Source organism: Urtica dioica, chromosome 6, assembly GCF_054948205.1.
Source record: "Urtica dioica subsp. dioica isolate 48M chromosome 6, U.dioica_male_clone48M_v1_H2, whole genome shotgun sequence".
Classification (NCBI taxonomy): domain Eukaryota; kingdom Viridiplantae; phylum Streptophyta; class Magnoliopsida; order Rosales; family Urticaceae; genus Urtica; species Urtica dioica.
The window spans coordinates 3,335,004-3,348,039 of NC_142761.1; the positions used below are offsets into that span (position 1 = coordinate 3,335,004).

At 37.2% G+C, this 13,036-nt stretch overlaps 1 protein-coding gene across 1 annotated transcript; it reads right to left on the reverse strand.

The window, feature by feature from the left end:
* Positions 1–1,265: 1,265 nt before the first annotated feature.
* LOC149392953 (putative F-box protein At3g23260) lies at positions 1,266–3,252 on the reverse strand. Its single transcript, XM_089617440.1, has 2 exons — positions 2,994–3,252; positions 1,266–2,764 (listed from the first exon to the last, which is right to left on the reverse strand). Exons 1-2 carry the CDS (start codon positions 3,157–3,159, stop codon positions 1,545–1,547), a joined length of 1,386 nt encoding a protein of 461 aa, XP_089473566.1. The 5' UTR covers positions 3,160–3,252; the 3' UTR covers positions 1,266–1,544.
* Positions 3,253–13,036: the final 9,784 nt, after the last annotated feature.

A 13,036-nucleotide genomic window follows, 5' to 3' on the forward strand; every position in this document is an offset into this window, starting at 1 on the left:
ATTTGGGTTTTGTTGATTACCTTTGTCATTTGAGCATTGTGATAAGTTTATTGTTTTATCTAAGTGGAATATTGAAGTAGTGCTTGAGTTTTATGATATATTTATTTGGTTGTTGAGATTAGCATTCAATGTCTTGTTTCTTTATTGTTTTGCTTCTTTTACTCATTTCAATTTTACTTTGTTTATTCTTAATCATGAGTAGCTAAGTAGATTTGGGGTGCGATGTAGTTGAGTAGTTGAGTTGGTTGGTCAAACATTTGGATTAGATTGGTGCTTCATGGTTGGGTTGAGAGTGGAATTCTATGGGTATGGGGCGTGTGTTAGCGCTAATTAGAGTAACTACCTAGTTAGTGAATCTTAGACGAGTTTAGACACCGAGAGGTAATAAACGAGTGAGCTCTACCCGTCCCATCATTAACCTTCCTAGAGCTATAGAAAGACTAGGGGGTAGATGTAGTTGTTTGAAATCCCGGGCTAAATGCGGTTTTGTGCTTTAATAGAACCCAAACCGAGAGGTGTAAGTTCGACACATAGCTAGATTCCTAAAGACTCGAGAGAGATTAGTGAATGTTATAGGAGGGATTGAGACTAAGTTTTAACACTCTAAACCCGAGCTTAGAATCGTATCTTGACCGACCGACTCGATGAAATAACAAAATCGTACCCCTTCCTTTTAACTTGTGTTTAAATAGTGCTTTCACTTTTATTTACATTTCATCTTGTTCACAAAACAATAAAAAAAAACCCCCATTTTTCATTTTCCATAACTCGAAAAAGAAAGCTAGTGAGTTCGCTTCGAAAATAGTCTAGAGTCCTTGTGGGATCGATATCCGTGCTTTTGCACTCTATTACTTGACGACACGTTCGCTTGCGTCGTGTGAGATTTCTCTAGTTGAGAAAATCTCCATCATGCTTCCTAATCGATATTTTACTACACTACCCGTAAGTAAAGCATGATCCAACAACTAAAATGCTTAATTTTCAGTTGTCTCTCCTAAACATAACTGCAATTTCCTATCGTCATCGTTTATCACCGAGCATGGTTGATCATCCACTTCACGGAAGAATGTCGATGTAATCACCCATATAAGAAATCCAATCCACAGAAAGCTTCTTGTACTCCTTGGTCTCAACGACACTAAGCCACCGTGGTCTTCGTTCATAAGCTCATCGGAAATTCAAGGTTAAAGTGAAGTCCCATTAACCAAAATCCCGACCTTTAGGCCAGTTAATGATAAAAAAAAAATGCAAGGAAATGCTGGGCTCATTTTATTTTGGACTGTGATTCCTTTGGATGAAGAATTAATACATTCTGTACCCATGATGACATTCACATATATGCAACATGATTTAAATACTTCAGGAGTGGCTCACTCGTTAAAAAATAATAATTAGAGACTAAAAAAAAAAGATGATGTTATTACGTTTTTTTACCCATGATTTTTCTTTCTTTTGATGCGCATTAAGCTTTTAAAGTATAATCTCCTAATATTTAATTTGCACTCAGACCCCTCCTAAAAAAAACTGCAACTTCTCATCGTCGTTCATTGTTCATTGTTCGTTGTTCTACATCGAGCATGTTTCATCATCCACTTCGTAGAAGCCAGACCGTTGACATAAGGGCCGAGATAACGAATCTTACCCGAAACCCCATTCAAAACAGATATCTTCTTGTACTCCTTCGTGTGAATGTCGTAAGACAGAACGTCAAATTGACCGCCGGTACTCATCAGAAGCTTGTCAGACCTCCAAAACGTAATCGGTGAACAAGACCCCTCTGGAAAGCACTCAATTCTCATCCACTTCGTCCACGAAAAAGACCCATCGCCAACGTTCATCACCCACACGTCCAAAGGTTCCATGAAAAACCCATAAGAGAACAAGCAGAGCGAACCCTCTCGAGCTGCGAGCCTCGTGACTCCAAACTCATTTGCTCTGGTCTCCTCCGGCAGAGCCACGATTCGGAACGATTCTCCGGCCACGTCGAAGCACAGGCACAGCCCCGAGTCCACTAACAACCAGAAGATATACCCTCTCACACACACATGTTGAAAAACAGAATTGATCCGCTTGTCCTTGCAGACTGAGAATTCAATCTCCCGCCACGAATTATCTGAGTTGCCCGGATTGTAAACCTGGGCTTTCATGGAGCTCAGAATCCGGACGAACTTAAAGCTCGTCGCTCCAGAGTCGCTCCCGAACCCCATCGCAAGGATCTTGATTGCTCTGTTGACTTTAATGTCAGACTTCGGTTCAAAAGTGGAAAACGCGTTCATCACCGGGTTGTAAAGAGTCAGAGCCCGGCGATCTTTTGTTAGGGAGACGACTCCATTGCAGTGGTAGACTTCGACATCGCCTGCCATTCTCTGTCTAATGAGAGAGCTCGGTAGATGAGAAACGTCGATATCTTTGGTCGTGCATCGGATTTCTCCGTCCTCGCCGGCGGTTTCGACGAAGTCAGTGATTAACTTCGAGAATATTCTCTGAGGCCGTACCACAGTATGATCTTCATCTCTCGAGTTCGAGTTTCGGAGGCGGCCGCGGTAAATGGGAAGCTCGTTGAAGAGAAGAAAAGTCGGGTGTGCCTCGGCTCGGCTTTGGTGCTTGGCCACGAATCCGGGGTCGTTGACGAGGCATCGGATAAAAAAATACCATGACTTGTTCAAGCATTTGAACTGCATTAGCGACTCGGTCGGTAATCGGGTCATGATCTCGGCCACGATATCTCTGGGAAGGTTCTCGAATTCCAAGCACTTGTTCATATCTAAGTTGCAGAAACAGTATAATTCAAACAGTATTATAATCAACATTTCCACTCCATTGCTGTTTTTTCTGTTTTAAAGTTTACAGTTTTTTTTTGTTTTTCATAATTCATTATTCAGGAAAGTTGAGAATATCATGTGCAATCCATATTTATAACTCCCCATTCCCAAAGCCCGAAATCAAAATTCAAAACTGAAATTCATATTCCGGAAGGAGGAATCGAGACCTACCTGAAGGGATTGGGGAGAGAGACGAAGTAATTCGCTTTCGCTTTGCTTCGCGAGTCGGCGTGACGTGTCCGGAGATCTGGTCCGACGCGGCTGATCGGAGCTCTGAGAGCTCTTCCAAACGCGCTTCCATGGCCTCCTTAAAAGCAACAACCTCTTCATTCTTCATCGCGTGAGTCCAAAAGTTCGATGGACAACAATGAAAGCACCGATGATATATATAGGGACTTTCTTTCTGGAAGTTTTAATAAAAAGATAATCGCACTTCTGAAATGTTAAATATCCTAATCGCCAGAATTACGTTGAAATTCATGCCATTTTTTTATATGATTATAACGGAAAGGACATATTTAAAAGTTAAATAATTGGCTACGACCGTCTTATATACTATCAATTTGGTTTTAGTCAATTTTTATTTAATTTCCCTTAAATAACCACTTTGTTTACGTGATATCTTATTAATTAAATTAGTTTTACACATTTGCAATTATTTATTACGCCCGTTAATTGAATTAGACAAATTTTTTTTTTAAATTTTGAATTTAACCGATTTGGAAAAATTGTTAATGTGTATTTGAAAATTTTCAGCGTTGACTTTATCTAATTAGTTTATATTTTCATGGCAATTCATTATGGATAAAATCTGTAAATATATTCTTCATTTATTGATATTATTTGTTTTCATAATTTTATAACGTCTAAAATATTTCCATAATTTTTTTCAGTTTATTTACACGAATATACTGTAAATATGATTTGTATTTACAATGCATTTACGATGAAACAATTGGTATTAATGGTAAATCAACGTCGTATTTATAATACTGGATGAAATTGACCAAAAAAAAGGTCATTTCCTATTAGCATATATACAGACCCATTAACCCATATATAGATCTAATTTTTCTAAAAAAAACATCTAATTGTCCACGCGTCGATCCTTTCCGACCGCCATCGACCACCATCGACCTAATCGCCGCCTTCGAGAGGCGGAGGCTATGGAGGACCGAAAGAGCTTCCTCGCGCTCGGAATCTCCGGAGAGGACGATCGAGGAGAGAAATTCAGCGACGCCGGAGGATTGGAGCGACCGTCTGTTGGCCTCGCTCTCGGTGGCGACGGATCTGAGTCGACTGAGCCAATCAATCGGATCATGAAAAAAAAATTGTTTACCATTTTTTTAGGGTAATTAAGTTAAATGGCCTCCCAAAAATAAGCAATTGTTTTTTAGCCCACATTATGTTAATTTATGGTTAATAGCCAATTGGATTTATTAACAGTCAAAAGTAGACAGGATTGCCCTTTGTTATTCCCGCCCATTTTGTGATCACGGGTATTTAGAAAATCAGCTGCAATATTCGATCATTAATTCATTAATTTATGGTCATCATAAATGTCGCGTTATTTCTGGAAGCAAATTAAAATTCATTAATTTGTTGCTCCTCACTCCCTCCACAACTCACCCTCTCCTCCGAAGCCACCACACCACTCCACCAACACCATCCTCCTTCTCTCTCCGCCTCCTCGCCGCCGCCATCCTCGCCGACGACGATGACGAAGACGACGGAGAAGAACAAATCTCCGGCGGCGGAGAGAATTGCGCGTACTCGCAACCGATCATGGTACGCCTTTCAGTGCGTTTTGCATCTGGGTTTCGTGTACTTTGATGATTGGAGGACCAGGAAATTCTCGGATCTCCTTGGATTCCCACCACCTGGGACTGATCTCGATCGATCGGCCCGCCCGTCGTCCACGCTGAGAGGCAGTTCTGCCACGAAGAACAGCCTCGTCGCCGGAAAAAACTCCGGCGCCTCTCACTTCGTCCTCTTCTCCGCGATCTGCGTCCAAAGCTCCCGATCAGAATCATGGACTCCTCGAAGAATAGTTTTTTTTTTTTGTTGCTCACATTAATAGTATGTTCGTGTAAATAGAAAACATATTTACAGTATATTCGTTTAAATACGAAGCATATTTACAGTATATTCATTGTAAATACAAAGCATATTTACAGTATATTCGTGTAAATAACTGGAAAAAAAAATCTAGAAATATTTTGGGCACGAAAATTCTGGAAATTATGAATATATGGAAGAAAAAATAATATCAATAAATGAAGAATATATTTACAGATTTTATCCATAATGAATTGCCACGAAAATAGAAACTAATTACCTAAAGTCAACGCCAAAAACTTCAAAATACATAACAATAAATAGGCTGAGAACTTTCAAAATCTGCAGGAAATTTCAAATTTCAAATTTGAAAACTTCCCTATTCAGTTTCATTATTTAATTCGAAATTTGAAAAAAAAAATGCATAATTAATAAAATCTGCGGAATTAAATGAGGGCAAAAGTGTAAACCTAATTTAATTAATAAGCTGCCACGTAAGCAATATGGCTATTTACAGGAAATTAACCAAAGGTTTGCTAAAAAAAATTGCTAGTGTTTAAGATGGCTACGCAGCCAATTATTTGTTTTTTTATTCTTTGAACGCTGAACGAGAGGGGAGAGAGAGACACTTTGTTTTATGTGTATTTATTGAGTTTTAAATCCTCCCTCAATTTGTGCGAGTAGTTATGACCGAATATTTGTTTTCCATTTAAATTAATAGGCTGAAAATAATGGGCAGGAATTTGGCTGCGGTTATTTGAGATCATTCACGTATTTTATCATGCTGTAAATAGATTGTTGTGGCTATTAACAGAAAATTAACAAAAGGTTGGCTAAAACCAAAACCTACATAGCCGTGTGGCTATATACCTATATAACCCTTTAAAAATTGGGTAATTAAGCTAAATAGCCTCCTGAAAATAGAGAATTTAGTTTTAGCCCACATTTTGTTAATAAGTGGTAAATAGCCAAGAGGATTTATTTACAACTAAATTAGGACGCTACTACCCTTATATTTTCCCGCCCACTATGATTCATGTCATTAAAACGTTATCAGCTCTAATATTTGGATGTTAATACACGCGAAAATCGAGGAGTAATTATAACCGTCAGCTGCATTCACATTAACACGCAACCCCTCAAATTTATTGTTTAAAAAAAAAGAAAAAAAAAAGAAAGCCAGAAAATCGCGAACAAACAACTGCTCAAATTTGAACCGGAGTAAAATCAACCCCTTTATTTACAAACGAAATCGAAACCCAGACAAGAAAGGCTTCAAAAACAGCGACGACGAAGTAAAACGAACACATGTTAGTAAATAAATCGAAAAATAAGATTCGTATCGGTCTTCTTTGTATAAGTTTCTTTGCATGTCTATGAATCGGCAAATTTACCCAGAATCAAACACTGATAATATGAGATTTCATGTTACACATGGCATCGCTGTGGTAAAGAACAATGGCGAGGAAATCCCCCTCGAAGTAAAAAATCCAACCTGAAGTGAGCCAAGAAAAAGGGAATAAATTCAGTCGGAAAAAAACAAATGCAACAAAGGTATGTTTTTTATGCCGAGATTTTATTATCATTCTCGGTAATGGTTAATAAACTTGAAGAATTCGAGATATTTGATTTAAATCGTAATAAATGTATTTTAGGGTACTGATCGCTTGATTGTAAGTACTACGAAATGGTATTGTGCTGAATGAAAATGGTTAGTAATTTGGGGTTAATGGAAATACATATGATGATCGGTTAATATGTAAATAAATTTTGTAAATCTGGTATATACACTAAATTAGTGTTAAAAATTGTAAATGTTGGGTTTGTAAATAAGTTGTAAATAGTATTCTTGTGTAAATAAATTTTAGCTCTGAGATATGATATGAGTGCAGTTTGAAATTTTTTTATGATTTGATTATTATGTTTGTGTGTAGATAGGGGACATGATTGTAGAAAGGAAGAACTGGGATTTAAAACAACGAATCATAGTTCATTCATCATTCAACGTCATTAGCAACCTCATGTCACTCCTAGAAACAGAATACCAACAGGAGCTGTTCGGTCGTGGGCCATTTGCTCATCTTCAACACCTACAAGGCCATGTATATCCCAAAAAACTGGCACATTTACTAGTGCTCAGTCAAGTAGAGTCCGGGAATGTAGATGAACTGCATTTCAATATATGTGGAAACATATTGGTTTTCAATATGTATGACTTTGAGTTGATATCAGGTAAATGTTTAACATAATAGTTGCTGAGTATAGCACGTTGTATTTGTAAATTGATGAGTTATTTACGGTTTAAGGGATGTTATTTACAGGGCTGAATTGCGATCGAGTGCCACGTATACACGACAAGCTACGCTCCGATAATCCTTCGAAGGATGAGTACTTCAAGGTGACCGGAACTCAACGTGCACAATTCTTACTTGGCATTCTCAGCAGCAAATTTGGAGGTACGGACGAGGAACGAGTGGCACTTATTAATGTGGCCATACTAGAGACGATGATTCTGCCTAGGGAACGGCAAGCTAAAATTCCCGATGATCACTTAAAAATGGTCGTTGACATAGAATTATTCAAAAGTTATCCATGGGGCACGGTTAGCTTCAACGCACTATGCCATTCCCTAAAGAAATCCAAAAACTATGCCGTTGAGAAAACAGGATTCAATATAGATGGGTTTCTACATCCGTTAATTGCTTGGGCATATGAAGTCATTCCAGAGTTTGAAGCCCAAGGATATGCAACTCGTACAAAAGAAATGGCCATACCTCAACTCCTCAACTGGAATTTCAATTACAGCCCGGAGTACGACGAACTGCAACAATATATCTTCGACAATGACGCGGTACTTGAAAACATTATAGTTGAATCTAAGTTATTCTGTAAATATGTTAATAGTTGCTTGTAAATAATCACTGTCTTTGTTGTAGCTGCGCATTAATCCAATAAATGCTACTGAAGAAGAGCAAGCAGCTGGGTACATAGAACGAGTAGACGCTATTAGTCCGGAGCCTGCCCCCAAATCTGTTGAAAAAGGAAAAGGAGTGGCTAGCAGTTCTAAGGGTTTGGAAAGTGAAACAACAATCAACTCCTCAGATGATGTTCATATGAAGCTGGAGTATGCTCTCCAAACAATAGAAATGCTCAAGAAGCGTGTCGAAGAGGCGCATGAGAAGTACGACGCCTTATTGGATGTATTTCAAGTGTACATCCGAAAAGATTACGATGAAACAACACCGCAACAACCAAGAAAAGAAAATGTATTAATTTTGTTTAATTTTCCAATTAACCAATAACAAACAATTATTATACAGGTCTCAAGTGGTAAAAAGCATACTAAGACAGTTGAAAATCCGAATCAAACTCCAATAGATGTTCATGTACGTTATCGCCATTCCGTGTAAATAAGTTTAAACATAACACTGAAAATATGTGTTTAACTGTGACTACAATTATGTCTAACAGGAAACAACACCTATCAATCAACAGGAAGAAACTACACCTGTGCAAATCCCAACAACAAAAGAGGTAAACCATACTAATTACAGTGGTTAATATATAGTACAATATCGTCATGTGGTTATCAATTTACAGGTCCCAGAAGTTAGGAATGTAGCAAAACCAAAGCCAACTCAAGTGACACTAACAAACATGGTATTACGTTGAGCATATTCATGACATCTAGTATTTGTTAATAGACATCGTATTTACATAGTATTTACATAAGACTCGTTGGAATATGTTGTTAATGGTGTTCTTATTTACATCTTATTTACAGTATATTACTAGATGTTTTGACACTAATGTTAATGTCAATCCATTTACAGATGCTCCGAAAAAGAACTTCAAAAGTGGAGCCAACAATCCATGATTTTGTTTCTATGGTACAAAATATAACATAATTGAAGTTACAAAAATGTCATATCTAATTTATTAACACGTCGTTTACGATTTTATTATGGTAGGATATTTCACCACTGCTTGGAATGGAAAAGGTAGCACGTTATAGTCCGTTACGTCAAATAAATATAACTTTATAATATGGTGCAATTAGATTAAGACTAACAATGACTTATCACAGGACGATTTGCAGAAGCTACAAGATGATTGGGTTTTTACCGTAAATGATGTGTTGAATAGCATTCCTAACAAGTACGAATTTGAACAACTTCCACAGGTTGTTCAAGATAGTGTGGCCCAGCAAGAAGTTCTAAACAAGCAAGTATACAAATGCTTGAGAAAGAATGGCCAACCAATTCCAAAGCGAACGATGACAACCGCTGTTCAGCCACCTCCAATAGTGACCGAAAATATCCAAACCCAAAATGTTGACGAACACAACCCGCAGGTAATGTTATACATGTTCTAAAAATAATGTTAAAAATTGGTGAATTAATAGTTGTTAATTTATCATATTGTTCTTATTTGTAAATGAACAGGTAGTTGACAAGGTCACCGATGATAATGAAAAGCAAAAAAAGATAGGAAGGACGTTGCCAAATCCACAGCCTGTCACACAACGTCCAAAACGAACATGTAGGAAATCGGTGTTCACTACCTCACCATACATCACCGAAACTAGAAGTAAGAGGACTGAAGAAGGAGAACCTAACAAAGTACGAGACGGCGAGGACACAGATAACATGACAAATGAAGAAAGCAGCCAACCATCTTTTGATATAGGAATTTGAAAATCTGTTATTTACTAAAACTCTAGTATAATTGTTCCTAAGTTATCTTTTGATAAACATAGCTATTATGTGAGTGAATGCTAATGCATGAATGTTAATTAGCACATGACACTCATTTTGGGTGTTAAGGTCGTTGATAGATCCAGTATTATGCTTTAGATTGCTATATTTTGAGTCTTACCTACTATATTTAAAGATTTTAGCGTTCCGACTATGTTAATTGATATCTTATTTACCAGTTATTTACAGTAGTAGTTCGTGTAGATTTCTGTTAATGGACATCTTATTTACCATCTATTTACATTATAAAAACAGTATAATCAAGTCTGTTGTTTGAAAAGTTGTTAATAAAAAAGTTATCAACAGAATAAAATAACGTCATAACAACATATTCAAACATACATATCTGTAAAATCTTTTATTACAATAAAATACAAAATACTTCTCATGCACATCAAATGTTCAACAATTAAACAAACAATTATTCAAAAAATCACCAAAAAAGTAAACAATACAAACATCACCAGCAAAAATTAAAAACTATTAAAAACATCCCAAAAACCAACTAACTTAGGCAACCCCTTTTGTTATGACCAATCTGTTGGAATCGATCTAGGGTTTGAGAAAATAATTAACGCTTCAGTAAGCGGCGGAATTTTAAAAATTTTCTTTTACAAGTAAAAACAGTTTTTACTAACCTAGACAAGTGCAAGTACATGTAATTAAAAACCAATATGAGCTAGAAGATTACTAACCTTTCTTGAAGCTTGAACTTTGAAGAAGCTTTTGGAAAGTTTGCAACGCTCGTCTCCCCTCGCAGCACGTCTCTCTTTCTTTCCTCGGCACCTCGAGCAACCACGAAAGTTTCTATCACTAAATCACTCGAAAAGAAGGAATCAGTGAGTGGACACTTTTAAACACTACGACTTAAGAACGAGTCTTGAAGTCGCAGAGCTAAACACTAGGTCGAGTGAGGACCTAGGTGCCAAAACAAGAAGAATCGAAAATAAACTAGAGAGAGAGAGAAGAGGGGCGGCAACCACAAGTTCTAGAGAGAGAAGCTCTCAATCTCTAACTTATGTGGAATGAGAAAACAATGAGAATGAGGGCCCTATTTATAGGAGAGGGGTTAGCCTTAGAAAATAGGAGTTTCCTCTTTTTCCAAGCATTCATGAGCAATCTCTTATTGCCCATTCTCTCCATATGCGCCCATCACATTCATTCCCTTAAGGGATTTGTTTCCTAATTTGTTTCCTCTTCTTTGCTTGTCCTTGCCGCCCATATCCTTTCCTCTTAGAGGAAATTTGTTTCCTCTTTTTCTTTTGGCAAGTATCTAAATACATTTATGCACAAAATATTCTATTTCTCTTGGGTATTTTGGGCGCCCAACATTTCTAGAAAGGCTTCTAGAATTTTCTTCACTTGTTCATGACAACATAAGAAAAGGCCCATCAAGAATTTTCAATAAAATTCTTATGAAATGAAATTAATTCACAACGCCCAATGATCAAGTCATGGCCGAGTGACATTAAGTCATCAAATGAACTTGTCAAAAAATTTATTGACATTCATTTCATCCTTTGTCTCAAAAGACAAAAATACCCTTTTGACTATTTTCGTTCTTGTTTTGACTTAGCTTCCAGTTTAACTATTCCTATCGATGTGATTCGTGACAGTGACCTCATGGACCCAAATGAACAAAGCTTTAGCTAAACACTTGGACTCAAAAGTTCACAAACCTTTTCCAAGTTTAGCTTAATGTCAACTGACTCCACTAAAGAGCTGACACTGAAAATCTCTCGGTTCAAATGAATTTATTTTCTACTCAAGAATTCACCTAATTGTAGTGAGCGGATCCACTGAATATTATCTATGTTTACCCTTCATGAATGTCATCAGCTAGTCGGGATTTACTAAATTACCATTTTACCCTTCTAGCTGTTATTTCCTCAACTCCTTTGTCGCTTGTGAATAAGTTAGAAACAATGTATTGACGAGGAGCTAACAAGTCACATTGTTTCATCCAAAAGAGTCAGGACTCAATTTGGACACTGGCCAGCTCATTTATTCACACTCCAAGGAACAAAGCATGAGGTGACATACATTGCATTTCAGCAATCTTGTACATGAATTCCATATCTATGAGAACTTCACAAAGTTACTCATGACAGACTCACAACTTAGTACTTCACCAATAGGCCTTGTTCGGAATCACATAGTGACTCCGAACTTTGACTTTCTCAAATGAGAATACTAAGGTGTGAAATGGCATGTCTCATTTCAGGATTAAGGTAAGCATGATGCAATTCATACATAGTGACTTCGAGACATAAGAGGTTAAATGGTTTGTTCTTATATTGTCTCTAGAAGTGCACTGGTCAATTCAGTACCTTCGGAAGATACCTAGAAGAACTATAGAGTCCCCAACTCTCAATGCCTCATAACCAGACATCATAGATTCTTCTAACAATCATACTGAGGTCAATAGTCCTTTGACCCTAAGATTGCGAATATATCGTTTTAAGCAAACTACAAAGAGTTTGTTCATGCAAATCTACATTTGTCTCTTCGTAAGTTGTTAAGTTTGTTTATGGACTAAAAGACTAATGTTTTATCATAAAGCTTCAAACAAAGAAAGAATGAATGAACGTTTCAACTTTATTAATGAATAGATAGGCAATTACAAGCAAGAGTCTTCGTAAGACTATATTACATCAAATGTACACAAATAGACACTACTACTCTTCTTGTGGGCACCATTGACAACACAATCTGGCCACATTTGCCACATCTATGATTGTACGGGTGTAATTTGTCATGCTTCGACCGATACCTCTTCTCTTTCGGTCGCCTAACTTGACGTTTATGAATGGGAGGCTTAATAACTTGAGCGTCAATAGGCAGCTCCCAATCGCCTTCATGAGAAATTGGGAAAACATCTTTCTCATACGTGGCAGCAAAGTATTCTTGACTATAATATGCTGGCACAAAATCAATAGGACGTAAATTTTTCCTATATAAAGCCGCAGACGCATGAGAACATGGAAAGTCTTCAAGCTGCCAATAACAACATGTGCAAGTTCTAAGAGAAGCATCAACAACTCGACGAATTGCCCCATCAACAACTTCAATTTCATTATCATTGATGGCATTAATCTGCGTTTGCGTGTAAATAAATATTGTCAAAATATGCTGTTAATAGGTTGTAAATAATAATGCAATTAACAGACAATATGGAATAGTTTATAACTCACATTCATTGATCGAGCAGCCTCCTGCGAATCAAAAAGCATCTTGAACCCAATTCATGTAAGTCCTGAATGCATCTTTGGAATTAGCTCCCTCTTCTTGTTGATCCAATTTTGAATTAGACTCCTATAACTCAAAACAAGACATGCAACCGGCCAGCCTCTAGCTTCTCGCAAAACAGCATTCAAACACTCAGAAATGTTTGTGGTC